Source organism: Peromyscus californicus, unplaced genomic scaffold (assembly GCF_007827085.1).
Source record: "Peromyscus californicus insignis strain IS unplaced genomic scaffold, ASM782708v3 Scaffold_2__1_contigs__length_46816999, whole genome shotgun sequence".
NCBI lineage: Eukaryota > Metazoa > Chordata > Mammalia > Rodentia > Cricetidae > Peromyscus > Peromyscus californicus.
The window spans coordinates 35,951,150-35,969,325 of NW_026294540.1; the positions used below are offsets into that span (position 1 = coordinate 35,951,150).

The 18,176-nt window shown below is 40.6% G+C and overlaps 1 protein-coding gene across 1 annotated transcript; it reads right to left on the reverse strand.

Annotated features, from left to right (window-relative positions):
• Positions 1-9,562: 9,562 nt before the first annotated feature.
• Positions 9,563-17,386, reverse strand: LOC128120383 (vomeronasal type-2 receptor 116-like). Its single transcript, XM_052754297.1, has 5 exons — positions 16,192-17,386; positions 15,029-15,832; positions 13,599-13,826; positions 12,373-12,496; positions 9,563-10,545 (listed from the first exon to the last, which is right to left on the reverse strand). Exons 1-5 carry the CDS (start codon positions 16,444-16,446, stop codon positions 9,617-9,619), a joined length of 2,340 nt encoding a protein of 779 aa, XP_052610257.1. The 5' UTR covers positions 16,447-17,386; the 3' UTR covers positions 9,563-9,616.
• Between the last annotated feature and the right edge of the window lie 790 nt (positions 17,387-18,176).

The window sequence follows — 18,176 nt, forward strand, 5'->3', positions numbered from 1 at the left end:
GAGTATGTAATGCCCTTCTTGATCTCTTTGATTGATTTTTAGTTTGAAGTCTATTTTGCTAGATATCAGGATGGCTACACCTGCTTGTTTCTTAAGACCATTTGATTGGAAAGTCTTTTCCCAGCCTTTTATTCTTAGGTAGCGTCTATCTTTGAATTTGAGATGTGTTTCTTGTATGCAGAAGGAAGATGGGTCCTGCTTTCGTATCCATTCTGTAAGCCTATGTCTTTTTATAGGTGAATTAAGTCCATTGATATTGAGGGATATTAATGACCAGTGATTGTTCATTCCTGTTATTTTTTGGTGGTGATGTGTGTGTACTTCTCTTCATTGGGGTTTACTGCTGTGGCTTTATCTATTGCCTGTGTTTTCGAGGGTGTATCTGACTTCCTTAGGTTGGAATTTTCCTTCTAGTGCTTTCTGTAGGGCTGGGTTTGTGGACAAGTATTGTTTAAATCTGGCTTTGTCATGGGATGTCTCGTTCACTTCATCTATGATGATTGAAAGTCTTGCTGGGTATATTAGTCTAGGCTGACATCCATGGTCTCTTAGTATCTGCATTACATCTGTCCAGGTTCTTCTGGCTTTCAAAGTCTCCATTGAGAAATCGGGTGTTATTCTGATGGGTTTGCCTTTATATGTCACTTGGCCTTTTTCCTTTGCTGCTCTTAATATTCTTTCTTTATTCTGTACGTTTAGTTGTTTAACTATTATGTGGCAAGGGGACTTTTTTGGGGGGTCTAGTCTGTTTGGTGTTCTATAAGCTTCTTGTATCTTCATAGGCATTTCCTTCTTTAAGTTGGGAAAGTTTTCTTCTATGATCTTGTTGAATATATTTTCTGTGCCCTTGAGTTTGTATTCTTCTCTGTAGAGAGCCGTGCATGGCTGCACCTCAAAGATGGCGCTGGCGTCCGGCTTCCGCCTTCATGATGGCAGGTGTTCTCTGGGATAAACAACTCCTTATTTGGCTTGGGCATGGAATCTGGCTTGCTTGCGTTTGTCTGACCCTATCGGCATTGTCCACGTGGTACTACGGGGTTGGTTGCCCAGTGGCTATAAAGGGCGTGGGCTGGCTTTCCCCAGAGAGAGAGGGGAGAAGATGGCTTTCCCTGGGGTCAGAAGATTGTCTCAAGGTTCCTGAATAAACTGCTTGGAGAAGAGCCTGGTGTTGCATCTTCCTTGCTGGTTGAGGCAGACGCGACAAGTGGTGGCCTGTACGGGGAACTTTTAAGGCTCAGAACTCTTCACAGTCAGGGCAGTGCACTGGTAAGTCCCCAGGTAAGGTGGGGATCCGCAACAAAAGCGGGAAAACATAGAGCCACGACAAAAGCGGACGGGAAAATTAAGTAGAGCCATGACAAAAGCGGATGGGAAAATTGAAGAGTGGAGCCGTGACAAAAGTGGATGGGAAAATTAAAGAAAGTGAAAGCAGGTGAAAGCAAAAGTGCTGCTAGTATCATGGGTGCAACTTCTTTGCACCCAATTTTTCTGGCTCTTAACGAGCTGCTCCTTTCAAAGAAATTAGAGATTAAGAAGAGTACTTTAGAAAGATTTCTAGAGGAATGTGATGTCGTGGCACCCTAGTTTGCAGTTTCCGGAAGCCTCACGGTAGCTTCCTGGGAAAAGTTGGGCCATGATCTAGACTTCACTGCAGAACAAGGGACGCTTAAACATGGGGTTAGACCAGTTTGGAAATTAGTGAGAGGGTGTCTCCAAGACCAGCGCTGCAGTGATGCGGTAGAGAATGGGCAGGCAGCCTTAGAAATGTTGCAGGAGGAAAGATCGGAAAAGGCCATGTCTGCTAAAGCAGCATCTACCAGAAGTAAAACAAAAAAGGGGAAAGAAAAAACAAGGTTATATCCTGACCTTTCGGACCTAGAGCGTTCCGAGTCCCCTATCTCTTCCCCTGATTCTGATGATGTAGAGTCATTATGTGAAACCTTGCAGAGCGTGAGAATAGGAAAGAAAAGGGGTGGAAATAAAGGAGAAAGAGAAAGAATTAAAAGATGTGAGTCTGAGTGTGGAGAAGCTCCCTCTGCTCCTCCACCGTATCTAGAATCTGCCTCCATGTTTAGAGTTGTCTCTATGGGGAATTCTTTTAACCCGGAGGTTTGGAGACAGGTTAGAACTGAAATGCAGCTAGCTTGCCCAGTGTTTCTCAATGCCCAGACTCAACAGAGATACCATGAACCTTTGGATTTTAAGGTCATCAAGTCTCTAGCGGAATCTGTCCAGACTTATGGCATCACAGCCTCATATACTGTTGCTCAAGTGGAGGCTCTGCACAGATTTTGCATGACTCCATCCGATTGGATGAATCTTGCTCAAGCATGTCTCAGCACAGGGCAGTATTTAGACTGGAAGACATTTTTGATAGAATTTGCCAGTGAACAAGCTGCGATTAACAGGGCTGCAGGTGGAGGTCAAGCAGCTTGGGATGTAGACATGCTGCTGGGACAAGGCCGATTTGACAATCAACAAAATGGATATCCACAGCAGGTTTGTGACCAGATAAATCAATTAGCAACAAGTGCATGGAAGTCCCTACCTAATAAAGGGGAAGTGAGCGGCAACCTTACGATCCTTCAGGGACCTATGGAAACTTTTTCAGATTTTGTGGCCTGCATGGTCGAGCCTGCAGGCAGAATCTTTGGGGACCCAGATGCTGCAATGCCGCTTATAAAGCAGCTAGTTTATGAACAATGTACCAAAAAATGCAAGGCTGCGATCACCCCTTATAAGAACAAATGTCTAGAAGTATGGATGAAAGTGTGCAGAGAATTAGGGGGACCTCTAACTAATGCAGGCCTTGCAGCTGCAGTTATGCAACTTAGTAACAAGAAAGGAGGGAACACTGGGGCATGTTTTTGGTGTGGAAAAATGGGCCATCTCAAACATAGCTGCCCTCAAGGAGGAGGTAACCAAGGAATAGGGAAGAGCCAACACCCTACACAGCCTGGACTTTGTCCTAGGTGTAAAAAGGGGAAGCATTGGGCGAATGAGTGTAGGTCATTCAAGGACATAAATGGTCAGCCTATAACAACAGGCAATCTTTCAAAAAATGGACAGCGGGGCCCTTGGCCTCAGGGCCCGCAAATATATGGGGCAGTGGAGAATCAGGAGCAAGGCGGGAGGTTCTGTTTGTGTTTTCCCACAGGACCGGCTAGACCCTATCTGGGTACCTGAATGATTGGTGCGACGGGCCCCTCAGACAGAGAGATGTGATGACACCCTGGAAGCTGATTTGCCTAATCCTGATAGCCCTGATTCTGACAAGTGTGCCAGCGGGAGCAGCTGAGGATTGACTCACGAGCAGAACCTGGTCGGTGGAGTTTGATAACCTGACTCAGATCCTGCACAATGAGATCATTGCAGTCAACTCCACCCGTGTGCACCTGGCCTCCGCTGCGGAAATGATGTCTTGGCTGCGAAATTCTATCACCTTTTTAAAGGAGAGGGCGGGATTAGGTGCCCTGGCAGGCCTACTGTTACTTGTCTCCCTGATGTGCCTGTGGTGCATTGTTCATTTAAGGGTTTCTCAGCAGCGCAATGCAGCCATGATTATCCAAGCCTTTACAGCCATAGAGGCTGGACAGTCTCCCCAGGCCTGGCTGGCCACATTAAAAGCTTGATCGCGCAGGATGCGAGGCTAGTGCACTGCACTTGGGTCTAGCTGTATTGCAAAACCCAAGAAGAGCAAGTCTAATTGCATGTGGGTAGATACCCTAATTCCCACCTCTGCAAAAAAGGGTGTCGGACGGGTCAAGTGTTCTCTGGGTGGATGACACCTGGACTAACACCAGTACAATGTAAAAGTTGTATTTTGGCAGAGATTAGACCTCTGCTCTTGCCTGCTGCTTAAAGCAATAAAGGGGGAACTGTAGAGAGCCGTGCACAGCCGCGCCTCAAAGATGGCGCCGGTGTCCGGCTTCTGCCTTCCCGATGGCAGGTGTTCTCTGGGATAAACAACTCCTTATTTGGCTTGGGCGTGGAATCTGGCTTGCTTGCGTATGTCTGACCCTATCGGCATTGTCCACGTGGCACTACGGGGTTGGTTGCCCAGTGGCTATAAAGGGCGTGGGCTGGCTTTCCCCAGAGAGAGAGGGGAGAAGATGGCTTTCCCTGGGTTCAGAAGATTGTCTCAAGGTTCCTGAATAAACTGCTTGGAGAAGAGCCTGGTGTTGCATCTTCCTTGCTGGTCGAGGCGGATGCGACACTTCTCCCTCTTCTACCCCTATTATTCGTAGGTTTGGTCTTTTCATGGTGTTCCAGATTTCTTGGACATTTTGGTTCATGACTTTGTTGGCTTTAGTGTTTTCTTTGACTGATGAATCTATTTCTTCTACTGTATCTTCAACGCCAGAGATCCTCTCTTCCATCTCTTGCATTCTGTTGGTTATACTTGCATCTGAAGTTCCCGATTGTTTACTCAGATTTTCTATTTCCATCATTCCCTCTGTTTGTGTCTTCTTCATTTTTTCTATTTCCCTTTTCAGGTCTTGGACTGTTTCCTTCATTTGTTTCATTGCTTTTTCTTGATTTTCTTTCAGTACCTTATTGTTTTCTTCCAGGACTTTATTGTTTTCTTCTAATTTGTTTGCCCTTTCCTCTAGTTGTTTACAGCATTCTTCCCATTTTTTTGTCTTTTCCTCTACACAAGCCTCTACCTTCTTCATGATGTCATTCATAAGGCTGTTTTCTTCTGCTTCTTCCAATTTTTGATGTTCAGGTCTAGATGTTGGAGGAGGGCTAGGTTCTGGTGATGCTGTATTGCTCTTTATTTTGTTGTATGTACTTCTGCCTTGACATCTGCCCATCTCCTTGTGGTTCGTTCTTGGTCTTATCAGCATACTTGGTTCACACAGAGCTGACAGATTCAGGAAGTCTCTCTCTCTTGTCCAGATGGGAGCTCTCTTGTCCAAATGGGAACTCCGGGGCAGGATGGGAGCTCTTGTCCAGATGGGAAGTCCGGAGCAGTATGGGAGCTCTTGTCCAGACAGGAAGTCTGGGGCAGGATGGGTGCTCTTGTCCAGAAGGGAAGTCCGGGGCAGGATGGGCACTCTTGTCCAGAAGGGAATTCCGGGGCAGGATGCGAGCTCTTCTCTCTCTCTCTCTCTCTCTCTCTCTCTCTCTCTCTCTCTCTCTCTCTCTCTCTTTCTCTCTCTCTCTCTCTGGTCTCTCTGGTCTAGAAGGGAAGTTCGGGGCAAGATGGGAGCTCTCTGTCCAGAAGGGAAATCTGGGGCAGGATGGGAGCTGGGAGACGGCCTCTAAGTCTCAGGAAGTGGCTGGTGTCTCGGGCAGATGGGTGTGGGGGCAGGGCGTGGAGATTGCAGGGTCTGTGGGGGGTCTTGGAGAAGGGGATCCTTCCCAGATGGGGCTAAAAGGGAACCTGCCCAGTGGCCAGAACCTGGGGCCAAGTTGGGCAGGTCTTCCCCGGAGTGGCTGGTGCCCAGGGATTGGGTCCAGACTGAGTCAGGGCACTCACCTCTGTCCAGAAGGAAAGTCCCCCCAAAATATCTTTTTTAAATACATGATATATCCCACTTTCAGTTTCCCCATTCTCTTCTCCTGCCCAGATCAAACCCCATTATATCTCTCATTAGAAAACAGTCAGGCAGGCGAGAATTCTACCACTGAACCATAAGCACATATAGACGTAGAGACCCACTTGTTCACACTCTCAGGAACCTTATGAAACCACTTATCTAGAAGCCATAATACATACAAAAAATACAAAATATAAAATAAAAGAGAAAAAATGAAATGCCCTGACAGGACATTATGATACAAGGAAGCTCCAAAGACATGATTGTTTTCTCTTGGGAATCTACTGCTAGCTTTGTAGCCTATATTTAAAAGAAGATTTTGTTGCATTAGTGAGACTCTCTTAGAGAAAACTAGACTTTTATTTGCAATTGCCTAGAAATTAGAAATAGATACTGGGTTAGGAATGGAAGAATGTGAACACTCTAGTTTTAGCTCTGGGATCCCAATTGTTAAGGGCCAGTGCAGGCCTTGTGTATGTTGTCACAGTCTCTGTGAGTTCATGTGTGCATCTATCTTGTTGATGTAGAGGGTCTTGTTCTCTTGGTGTCCTCTATCCCTTCTGCCTCCAACACTCTTTGTGTCTAATCTGCCACAGTGTTCCCTGAGCCCTGAGGGGAAGGATTAGATAGAAGCACACAGTTTAGGGCAGAGAATTCCAAGGTCTATTATTCTCAGCATAATGTCTGGCTGTGGGTCTCTATATTGGCTTTCTTGTGCTGCTTGTGGAAGTTTCTTTGACAATAGTCGAGAAAGGCCCTGATATATTCCAAAATGCCATTATAAGTCATTTTATTGCTATGTTATTTACTAGAATTGTAGTATTTGGTTTTCCCTAGGTCCTTGAGCTATCTAGCTTTAGATGATTTGAAACAAGAAATTAGTGTCAGTTATGTTTTCCATTTCATGGATTGGACTAAAAGTCAAATCTGATGTTTGTTGATTATTCCCCCAAGATCTATGCCACTATTGTATTTGCTTATATTGCAGGCTGTACACCAGGGTGTAAACATGTTTGTGTGTGAGAGTATGTCTATATTTCCATGTATTCTACATACTTTACTTTGTTTTGATAATCTTTGTTCATTTTGTTCTGGTTGTGTTTTCTCTCATTTGTTTTCTAAATAAAGAGAATATATTTTTAAAAATCAACAATGTGAATATATTCTCAAAGATGAAATCTGGCTGGTTTTTAATTTAATTAGAATTGTAGATATAATTAACCCTAACTTATTCTTGAAATTTTATTGTCTGTGAACTATAAAAAGACTGATTACAATGAATGACAACATACAAGGCAAACAGCACGTAAGGTCTTAAACATTTATGCAAACGTATATTATACAAGAAATAAAATGTGTCAGAATTATACATGTTACATGAAATGTTGATAAAATATGGGGAAATGAGTATTCACAAATATGCAGGAGTTACATAGTACATAGTTTCAGTTGAAATAATATAGAGCAATTTATCAAAAGTGAATAATTATAAAAGACTGAGTACACAAAACATTTGGACATCTACAATCAATGATAGCCATGAGCACACATTCTATAGAAGTAGTTACAGCAGGGATTTTCACATTCCTCACAGATTTAAAAGTACCATCATGAAACTGACTGGGGAAGTATCTGATTAACTGTTATCTTAGTTGAGTTATAATTAAGTAATAGACTGGTCTTTATTCTATTCTAGTATGCATCTCATTATTCAGTTATTTGGCAGAGTAATATTTTCATGTCTAAATCATATTCATTTTTTAAAATGTGCCTTCCTTCACAGAAAAAACATTCATGAAATGAAAACACAAATCTTGGAAACATACCAAAGGCATCAAAGAGACATGGATTCATATAAAAACATTTGGTGCTATAAAGGAAAAGTTATGCAATGCTGAATAGGTGAAAAATGCATACATGTCCCATTCATCTTTTCTTTAATATTAATTGAGAGAGACAATGAATTTTATGGATATAGGCTTTCTTTTTTTAAATTTAATTTTATTTTACAATACAATTCAGTTCAGCATATCAGCCAGGGATTCCCTTGTTCTCCCCCCTCCTGCCCCCCTCACTTTCCCCCCAGCAAATCCCCTGTTCCCACCTCCTCCAGGGCAAAGCCTCCCCCGAGGACTGAGATCAACCTGGTAAACTCAGTCAGGGCAGGTCCAGTCCCCTCCTCCCAGGCTGAGCCAAGGGACCCTGCACAAACCCCAGGTTTCAAACAGCCAACTCATGCAATGAGCACAGGACCCAGCCCCACTGCCTGGATGCCTCCCAAACAGATCAAGCCAATCGACTATCTCACCCATTCAGAGGGCCTGATCCAGTTGGGGACCCCTCAGCCATTGGTTCATAGTTCATGTGTTTCCATTTGTTTGGCTATTTGTCCCTGTGCTTTATCCAACCTTGGTCTCAACAATTCTTGCTCATATAAACCCTCCTCTTTCTCACTAATTGGACTCCGGGGTCTCCACCCAGGGCCTAGCCAGTTCCCTCAGTCATTGGATGGGGTTTCTAGCATGACAATTCGGGTGTTTGGCCATCCCATCACCAGAGTAGGTCAGTTCGGGCTGTATCTCGACCATTGCCAGCAGTCTGTTGTGGGGGTATTTTTGTGGATTTCTGTGGGCCTCTCTAGCACTTTGCTACTTCCTATTCACATGTGGTCTTCATTTACCATGGTCTCCTATTCCTTGTTCTCCCTCTCTGTTGTTGATCCAGCTGGGATCTCCCACTCCCCCAAGCTCTCTTTCCCTCGACCCTCGCCTTTCACTACCCCCACTCATGTCCAGGCTGTTCATGTAGATCTCATCCATTTCTCTGTCATTGGGCAATCCCCGTGTCTTTCTTGGGGTCCTGTTTTCCAGGTAGCCTCCCTGTTGTTGTGAGTAGCAGTCCAGTCTTCCTTTTTCCACATCTAGTATCCTCCTATGAGTGAGTATGTAGCTAGAGTTTTCCTGTCTGGCCCACAGTCAGGACAAACTCTCTCACCTGCCAGTCCCTCACCTGCCAGTCCCACAGCCGCTCAGACCCGACCAAGTAAACACAGAGACTTACATTGGTTACAAACTGTATGGCTGTGGCAGGCTTCTTGCTAACTGTTCTTACAGCTTAAATTAACCCATTTCCATTAATCTATACCTTGCCACATGGCTCGTGGCTTACCGGCAACTTCACATGCTGTTTCTCATCATGGCGGCTGGCAGTGTCTCTCTGACTCAGCCTTCCACTTCCCAGCTTTATTCTCCCCCTTGTTCCGCCTACACTTCCTGCCTAGCCAATGGCCAATCAGTGTTTTATTTATTGACTAATCAGCAACACATTTGCTATACAGAACATCCCACAGCAGTGAGTACATACCATGTTTGTCTTTCTGAGTCTGGGTTACCTCACTCAGGATGATTTTTTTCTAGATCCATGCATTTGCATGCAAACCTCATGATGTCATTGTTTTTCTCTGCTAAGTAGTACTCCATTGTGTATATGTACCACATTTTATTTATCCATTCTTCAGTTAAAGGGCATCTACAGCAAGCCAACAGCCAACATCAAATTAAATGGAGAGAAACTCAAAGCAATTCCACTAAAATCAGGAAAGAGGTAAGGCTGTCCACTCTCCCCATACTTATTCAATATAGTAATTGAAGTTCTAGCCAGAGCAATAAGACAACATAAGGAGATTAAGGGCATACAAATTGGAAAGGAAGAAGGATATAGGTTTTCTTTTTTTCTTTTTTTTTTTTTTTGGTTTTTTCAAGACAGGGTTTCTCTGTGTAGCTTTGCACCTTTCTTGGAACTCACTTTGGAGACCAGGCTGGCCTCAAACTCACAGAGATCCGCCTGCCTCTGCCTCCCAAGTGCTGGGATTAAAGGCGTGTGCCACCACTGCCCAGCTGGATATAGGTTTTCTAATTTAGAGAAATACATAAAAATATTAGAAGAGTAGAGAATAAAGATGGATAAATGAAAGCAATAAATATAAAAATTTAAATTACTCTATGATCTCTGACAATTAGATTCATGCTAAACAGACTTGAAGACTTGTATATAATTAAGAAAAACATGGACTAAGCTGTAAGATCCACTTTTCCTCTAGAATGTGCTTTGTTCCTGACATGATGAAGCACATTCCTATGTGGTCTAAACAAAATAATATAGCACTTGGGAAGAAAGATGCATCCTAGGAGACCTGCACTGGAAGCCAAAATGGAGAAGACTTCCATGGCAACCATGAGTTTCCCCTTGGTGCTGTGGTAGACAGGCAGGAAGGTGACCCACACACTGAAGAACACCAACATGCTGAAAGTGATGAACTTGGCTTCATTGAATGTGTCAGGCAGGTTCCTGGACAGGTAAGCCATAGTGTAGCTCCCAAGTGCCATGGAGCAGAGGTATGCCAGGACAGAATGGAAGGCAATAGTGGAGCCCTTGTTGCATATAATAATTATGTGGCCATGTTCAGTGTAAGCATCTGAGTCAATAAATGGAGGAGAGGTGCTCAGCCAAATTCCACAGATCACAAGTTGGATAAGGGTGCAGACAGGAATAATGAGGTTAGGAACTCTTGATATCATTATCCACCTTATCAGTCTTCCTGGCAATGTGATCTTGAAAGCCAGAACCACAGTAATAGTTTTGGCCAAGACTGTGGAGTGAGCCACTGTGAACAGAACTGCAAATGTGCTCTGCTGCAGGATACAGGTGACTGTGTTGGGATGGCCAATGAAGAGCAATGGACAGAGAAAACAGAAGATCAGAGTGATGAGAAGGATATAAGAGAGAGCCCGATTGTTGGCCTTGACAATGGGGGTGTGGTGGTACTTCACAAAGACCCCCAAAACAACAGCTGTTAGTGAAGAGAAGCCCAAAGCCAAGTAGGTGAATGCCATCCCCAAAGGGTCTTTGTAGCATAGAAATGTCACTGCTTTCTGGAGACAGTGGTTCTGCTCTGTGTTTGCATAATGACTTTCTGGACACCTCACACAATGATCCATATCTACTCAGGAATTAAAGTTATTGTGAGTCTCCGCTCAGGTTCTCATTTTATCTCAAGCCACTTCCCAGCACCAGCTCTCTGGCATTTGCCCACATTTCCTTTGTTGTTTCAGACTCAAGTAAATCTGTTCTCAATAGTAAGAATTAACAAATGCTCTGTAATGAATCATTTCAGATCAATACTCCCCATATTCTTTGTTGGACATGAAGTGAACAAGTCTATCCTTCTCATTGCTATACTTAAATGTTTTATCAGTTAAGTGATAATTAATATTTTTTTAATTTATATTGTCATCAATTATTGAATTAAATTACATAAACCTGACTTGATCATAGAACCCCCTCCCTCTGAATTCCTTTGTGTGACTTTGTCATGTTAGTTAAGTACATCTTTACATGCCTTGAAATTACTCATACTCAATATCAAAATTAAAATATTTCCATAGAGTTTATTGGATTCTCCAGTGTGTTTATTCTCTGATAGTGCTTGTGAGAATGAGAATTATTAGGTTCATGAATGATGGAAAAACTCCCTTTATGAAACTGTTTAATCATTCCCAGGGAGAAAAGAACTATTTAACAGATAGATATAAAACACTTGTTTTAGTCTTAGTTGGTAATAGAATAATTTTTTGATAGTTCATCTTTTCTAATTTGTGAGTTTCATCTTGAATTCAAAAGATATAAGTGTCAACATACTTACTATATATTTTCATTAAAATAATTCTATTTCATACTTTAATTAAAAGCATTCAATATTTTTTCAAAGTGGAATTTGCAACTTAATTGTTGTTGAAAATTCTAATTAAAACCTATTGAATTCATCTTTTTGCTAGTGTCTATAGAATCTTTTGTTCCATTATGAGCATTTTATTTGTTTCTTCTAGATGTGCCCTCCTGCTATGCTCACACTCTCAAGGCACTATGTCTCTACTGTATTCCATGTGTTTACTTCTATTGGTTTCTAAACAGAGCTAGAATGCTTCATATGCACAACCCAATATATTCTTTAGTGAAAGCACAGGGTACACAAGTCATGACAAATATTTTATAAAGATATAGGTATGATTTTCTTCAACACAGATACACCTCATTTATAGGATTTGAGGCAGAGGATTCACTGTTTTGAAATATTTAGCATTCATCAGTTACTCTTAAGGGGGAACTGATTTCAGTTGTAAGTACCTACATGGTGGTCAACGCTATCCATGCCTCCACCACCAGGAGATCTGAATCCCTCTTCCAACTTTGGTGTGCACTAAGCAAGTACATGTACACATACAAGCATGCAGGCAAAACACTCAGAGATAAAACAAAATGAATGAATGTCTAAAATAAAACATTTAAAAATATGTCCACAGTTAAATCAAATTTGACCTTTCTGATAACCTCTGATAAACATAGAACCATGATTGAAATTATGCATGTAAGAGTCATGAGGATCAAACTATTAAATGTGTATTAACTATAAACTAAATATGCTTTGAAATACATGAAAAGTCAGGAATTTATAGTGTGTGTGTGTGTGTGTGTGTGTGTGTGTGTGTTTTAAATGCCACAGTGAATCAGGCAGACTATTCTGTGTAAAGTTGTTCTCTGAAAGTAACAATGGCTACAGTGCATCAAATAAATAAATCAGGTATTAATTTCCATGGGGTGAGCACCAGTTAAACTGATGGTAAAAATGAACCAAAATATTTTTACTTCTAACTTAAAGAATCACTGCGCTTATCTCTGCTGTTCCTTCACAGAACTTGTCCCTCTGCTTAGACATTTCAGAACACTGTGGAGAGGTGGTGGGGAATACCCCAGTTAGACTGGCACTTACCTGTCTCATTGGAAATCTCATTGTCTGGACAATGAGTGCAATCATAGCAGCAGGCAGGCTTGCCTTCCTGGGGTGATTTTCTGAATCCAGAAACACAGCTCTTGCTGCACACAGAACGAGGAAGCTGGGAATTAAATATAGAAGTGTATAGTTTTAAAACAATAAAGTGGTTTTTTTTGAATATTGAACAATGAGTTGGCAAGTTTTATAATTATTTTAGCAGATTCTTGTTTTGATGCACCACTTCTTTCTAATTTCAAAATAGCATACCCATGAAGATCAATGTGCTTAAACAATGATCCGAAGACAATAGAAATCTGAACAATTGTGAAAATATAAAAGCTAGGGCAAAATAAGAAGTTTGGTCACTGAGTTCTTGTCTAAATGGGCAATTGTAATGGCATGCAGATACTGTTGTGTACTTCCTGACAGCTGGAGTGAGCAGCTTTGTTTTGCACTGGTGAGGCTTAATTTACATTTGTCAATCTGACAAGTTTTAGAATTACCATATAAACTAGTCTTTGTGAATCTGTGTGAGCAATGATCTACATTAGGGTACTTGAAGTGAGAATACCTATTCCATAATTAGGTATCACTGTTTCATTGGCTGTTGTTAAAGATTGAAATAAAAACAAAAAGTGATGTGAAGAGCAGTGTTCACATCAATCTACTTCCTGACTGAAGATACAATATGACTCACTTTCTCAGATCCTTGCCAACATGATTGCCTGAATCATTATGAACTGCTCATGCCAAATGTGACCCAATAAAGTCTATATTCTTAAGCTATATCAGCTTGTTTTTTTTTTTGTTGTTGTTGTTGTTTGACAAATTGCTGACTTTTTTATCAGATAGACATGTAATTGACCCATGCACATGTGCCCTCCATATTATTGTGCATTGCCATGGGCCTGAAATCAATTGACAATGAACTGATATTTTCTAACCTGGAAGACAAATTACTACACTTGTCAAGTGGTTTCAGGACAAGGATGAAATCTTAATAAATAGACACTGTATTTATTACTGGAAATACGTGCACACAGAAAAAAAGCATAGAAAAATAAACAATCCCATTACTCAGAATAATGCAATAAAAACTTCCTCATATGACAGTAGTTTTGTGCATACAGATGAGCATTCTATAAGGAACCAACTATCACTACATCCACAAACAAATGTTTATTGACATAGAGATCAAAGCACTGAGATAAGTTCCAGCCCACCTCTGTAAATCCTATAGCCCACTTTATCATATGGTCAGACAAAAGCAGTTCTTGGCCCTGTGGAGCTTTTGGAGAAAATGTTCCAACTTTCATCTTTTGTCTGAGACCATCTGGAAAATTCCAGAGGTTGAAAATGTCATATTCTGCTTCTAATTTCCTTTGTGAATCCAAAACCATAAATTTTCCAGCACCATATTTGGAATGGATATTCTTGAGATAAGGGTGAAGCTAAAAGAGATACAGAATTTGATGATGAATTTATTCCCAGGAAGATCAACAGAACCCAATGCAGCAATGGGTCTCATTGTCCTAAATCCCTGATATGAATTGTAAGTTATACCAAGCTATAGACACTTCAATGGATGAATATTAAAAATGAAGATATCATAATGTTTCTTGTTAGTTAATTTCAAAAGGAAGAATTTGCACGCAGAAACACACAGTAATTAGCAAGCAAACAAAATGATTTAATCGACTGTGGTGATGTACTGTATCTTCCACTATATTGTGTACCCTAATAAAGTTTATCTGGGGATCAGATGAAAAAGCCAGCTACTATACTAAACATAGAGTTCAGGCAATGGTGCACATGCCTTTAATCCTGTCACTAGTGAAGCAGATTTCCGTCTGGATCTCTGTGATTTCAAAGCCACCTTGGTGTGGTGATACATGCCTTTAAACCCAGGACTGGGTTTAAACCATAGAGGTCTGGAGGTCTGTACAGAGAGACAGGAAATGATGTAGCTAGGCAGAGAGAGGAAGTGAGATGAAGAACAGAAATGCATATAGGTGTGGGTATAAAGGAAGTAGGTCTCTTTGGCTGAGGATCACCAACTGGTAAGAACATTGCTGACTTCTTCCTGCTTTTCTGATCTCTTGGTATTAACCCCAATATCTGACTCTGAGTTTTTTATTAATAAGATCTTTAGCAATTTGTCCTAGTATCAATGAATGTTGATTTAAGCAAATTTCCACAACAGTAATCTACTCAAAGTTTCAGTTTGTAAATTGGGGTGTTAATGTCCAAAATGAAATAAAATGGTCAGTTAGGAATCTTAATCATAGCTTCATAATTTGAATTTTAAGGATCGAATAGAATTTGACCATTAAAGATATAGTTCTCCTATTTCTGTTCTGCAATATACTTAGAGATAATGGGGATTCAATTGGATATAGAATCATGAGAAGATTCTTAGGATAACTGTAACACAAAGCAGATAATGACATATACAGATTTAAACTTTATTGCCACTCATTCAGTCTGAACAATGACACATGTGTCTGCAAAGACTTCTAGACAACAAATTATATACAGTCTCTCAGGTGATATTGGTAGAACCTGCCACGGTGTGCAATCATGTATTGTGTGCTTTTAGGAAACCTCAGTATGTCACAGTACGTTTGACAATATATACAAGAAGAGAAATTACCTCCCAAGGATAGGTATTTACCTCCCCATTTCCATGAGGGTGAATTTCGACTTGTTTCAGAGTCATTTCATGGAGACTGTGAGCCACAGCATATACAGAATTATATACATTATAACTCTCTTCAGTCATATCCATTTCCAAAGCATTTCCAGGCAACATTTCTAAGGAAGCATTGGGTTGACAGTTACCTAATATTTTACAATTGGGTCCAGAAAAAGAGCAATTGAAATATCTGTTCCACAAAAGAGCAAGGATATAGTCTTCTGGATATTTGGAAGGCTTGTATGTCTGGATAAACTTCCTAAAATCAGAAATCTCAGCATGGTGTTGTGCAAAAATGAGACTACCATGGAATGGATCAAATATGAAATAAGGAACATCAGTAGTTACATCCCATTGTGACTTAATGATCCAGACTTTCCAAGTAATTGAATGCATTCCTATATATAATATTAGACCATATAAATATTGAGTAACATCATAAAGGAAAACAACATTTGTAGATGATTTCAGGATATTTTGATGAATTGTTCTGGATTCATAGCCCGAGTAAACCTGGCTGTCATGAATCATTTCTACAAAAGCTACACACACTCTGTTCCTGTCCATCTCTCTTCTCAAGTGTGATAGAAACTCAGTCGCATTGCGGTCATCTATGAGAATCAGTCCCACCCAGGTCCAGTTGAAATGAACCATCAAAATGACAATGCCATGTGACAGAGACATGTCCTTTTGTGCTGTCTGGTAGAGAGAAGAAAACTGGCCTCTGTCACTTAGAATAGCATCAAATGGCCCAAAAGTAATCTGAAGGAAATAGGAAACATAAGTGAAAACATTGACATAGAACACAGTTTTAAACCTGAGGTGACACTTTTATTGGTCTAGCCTACCTTCTGCTCATGGTATTTTAAACTCACATCTTGTTTCTGAAGATATTTATAGAGAATTTCTCACAAGACACAGAGTTTTCTAAACACCTAGTATAGGCTCCAGCGTCTTCTTCTTCTCTATCTCGAGAAAAGTATATGATGACAGATAACCAAATATCTGATTTGATCTCTTTGATAGATGAATGCCACAGCTTCACCTCTTTACATTGAAAACATACCAAATGTCTGCAGTTTAATATGGGTTTCTTGTTCCCTCCCAGTCATGATCCTCACCTGTGGATATCTGTAAAGATTCAGCAGTCTCCCAACTTTTACGGATGTTTCCCATTCTGTTCCTGTAAGTACAGCAGCAACCTTGTTCTTTCTTTTACATGTGTAATTGGGAATGTATATTCCCATTCCTGTGAGGCAAAAAAAAGCTTCCTGCATAATATCCTCTAGATTGCTTTTGATATTATAGAGCTCAAATCCTAGAGATGTGTTTGGTAAAATGTGAGTGTTCCTGTTGATCTCCTCAATGGCAAACATGAAGGCCAAAGAAGACTGGTAGCTCCTCAACTTGAATCTGCAGAGAAGGATTGTCAATATTCATGGCGTGGATTCATATCATATCTACAGTATGATGCTGGACTACATTGTAGATGATATGGTACTAATGGCTTTTATACCTTCAATGTTATATATCTACAAATACTAATTTTGTTATCATGGGGATTTTTTTTGAATGTCCTGGTATATAGTAAGTGATGATTTTATTATCTAAAAGACTTGGGTGTGTCTAAATTTTCCTGGCAGGAACCTTGACCTGTACTGATATTAACCTCGGAATCTCTAGTATGGGGGAACACAAATAAAACCCCCTATTTCTTTATATTTTAGTGATATAATCAGCTGATGGAGACTTCCACCCTTAAAGGATCCCCTGTTCTGCACTATAAAAACCTCAAGTCCCCCAACACCACAATCACTCTGTCTGTACATAGATGGGGAGTCTGCATCCTTTCACTTGTTTTGATGAAGGACCAACAATGCTTATGGGAATGTCTGCCTATCAATCCCAAAGCAACCTTGGATCTGAACCTGAGAAGGTTTAGGTGTCCAGCACCAAAACACATCTCTTTGAACAACCTTCCCTCTCTCCCATGACATCTCCCTCTCCTTTCTGAGAGCCATACAATGAAGAGCAGAATGACTGAGTGAACTTCTTATAGCTTAACAGTCTACAGTCATAACTTGAATCCCCTGGGCTACTTTGTAGCAATTTTTTGCTATTTCTATCATTTGCCAGCCTTTTTCTTTATCCCTTCACTATGTTCTTACCTCCCACACAAAGTGGATTACATAACAACCTTGAATGCCCCGATGATAGGCGTAATTACATTATCCTGGAGCTGAGTTCAACTTGAACAGAATATATGACCTGTTTTATTGCACATGTGACTTGAGGATCCTCATCAAGATGGAAGAAACCATTTGACCTGGAGGCTAAGTTTGCCTAATGATATCATAAAGCAAGCATACTCCATGTGACTTCTTGGGACAATCCAAAATGGTGACCACCATTATATGTCATTGTCCCATTGAGTCCAATAGGATCCATACACCCATATTATATACAACCATGGAGAAAATATTTGACCTCTGTGGTGATTATTTTTTCATTATTAATGTTTTTCCTCCATTTTGTCTTAACATTAATAGGTTATTAGTTGATATAATTACTAGCTTCTAAAAAGACCCTAATTAAAATCACAAACCTCAACAGAGACTCTAAGGAAGAATTGCCATGTGAGAGAGAAACTGTAGCCAGGAAAGTGCTTCTATTGTAGGCTCTGCTGGGTCTCAGTGCTAATTCTGACTTGTAAGTCCAAATCAGTTTTCCTCTAACTGAGGTAAAATGTCCTTTGTCCGTCATGTTTGTTATGTGAATGTCTGCTTTTGTTTCTGCCCAAACTAACAACATGTTGAATAAAGATACCTCTGTGAGGTTTTCCTTTTACAATGAAAAGATAAAAATCTAATCTCAACCAGCAATAATCATAAAATCTTGTTTTTTCTTAGAATTTGTTTTTTTTTTCATAGTACCACAAAATTCATTATTTATTTTAAACCCAGGAGGCTTTGAAGAACTTGCAGGTTTAAAGAGGGATTTTCTGTATAGTTACTCACAAAATACCTCTGATGAGTCCTTCTAAATGCAAGATGCTTTCTGAAACATCTTTCAAACCCAGACATGTCCCTGTTTCCCAAATTACCCA

Bases quoted from the DNA above. Each gene is read 5' to 3' on its own strand.
- LOC128120383 (XM_052754297.1), bottom strand. From the start codon at position 16,446: ATGTTTGCCATTGAGGAGATCAACAGGAACACTCACATTTTACCAAAC. The intron at 15,833-16,191 runs GTGAGGATCATG...TATTTCCTTCAG, and splicing joins ATCTTTACAGATATCCACAG to ATTACTTTTGGGCCATTTGA. The intron at 12,497-13,598 runs GTGGGCTGGAAC...TTTAATTCCCAG, and splicing joins GGGCTATAGGATTTACAGAG to CTTCCTCGTTCTGTGTGCAG.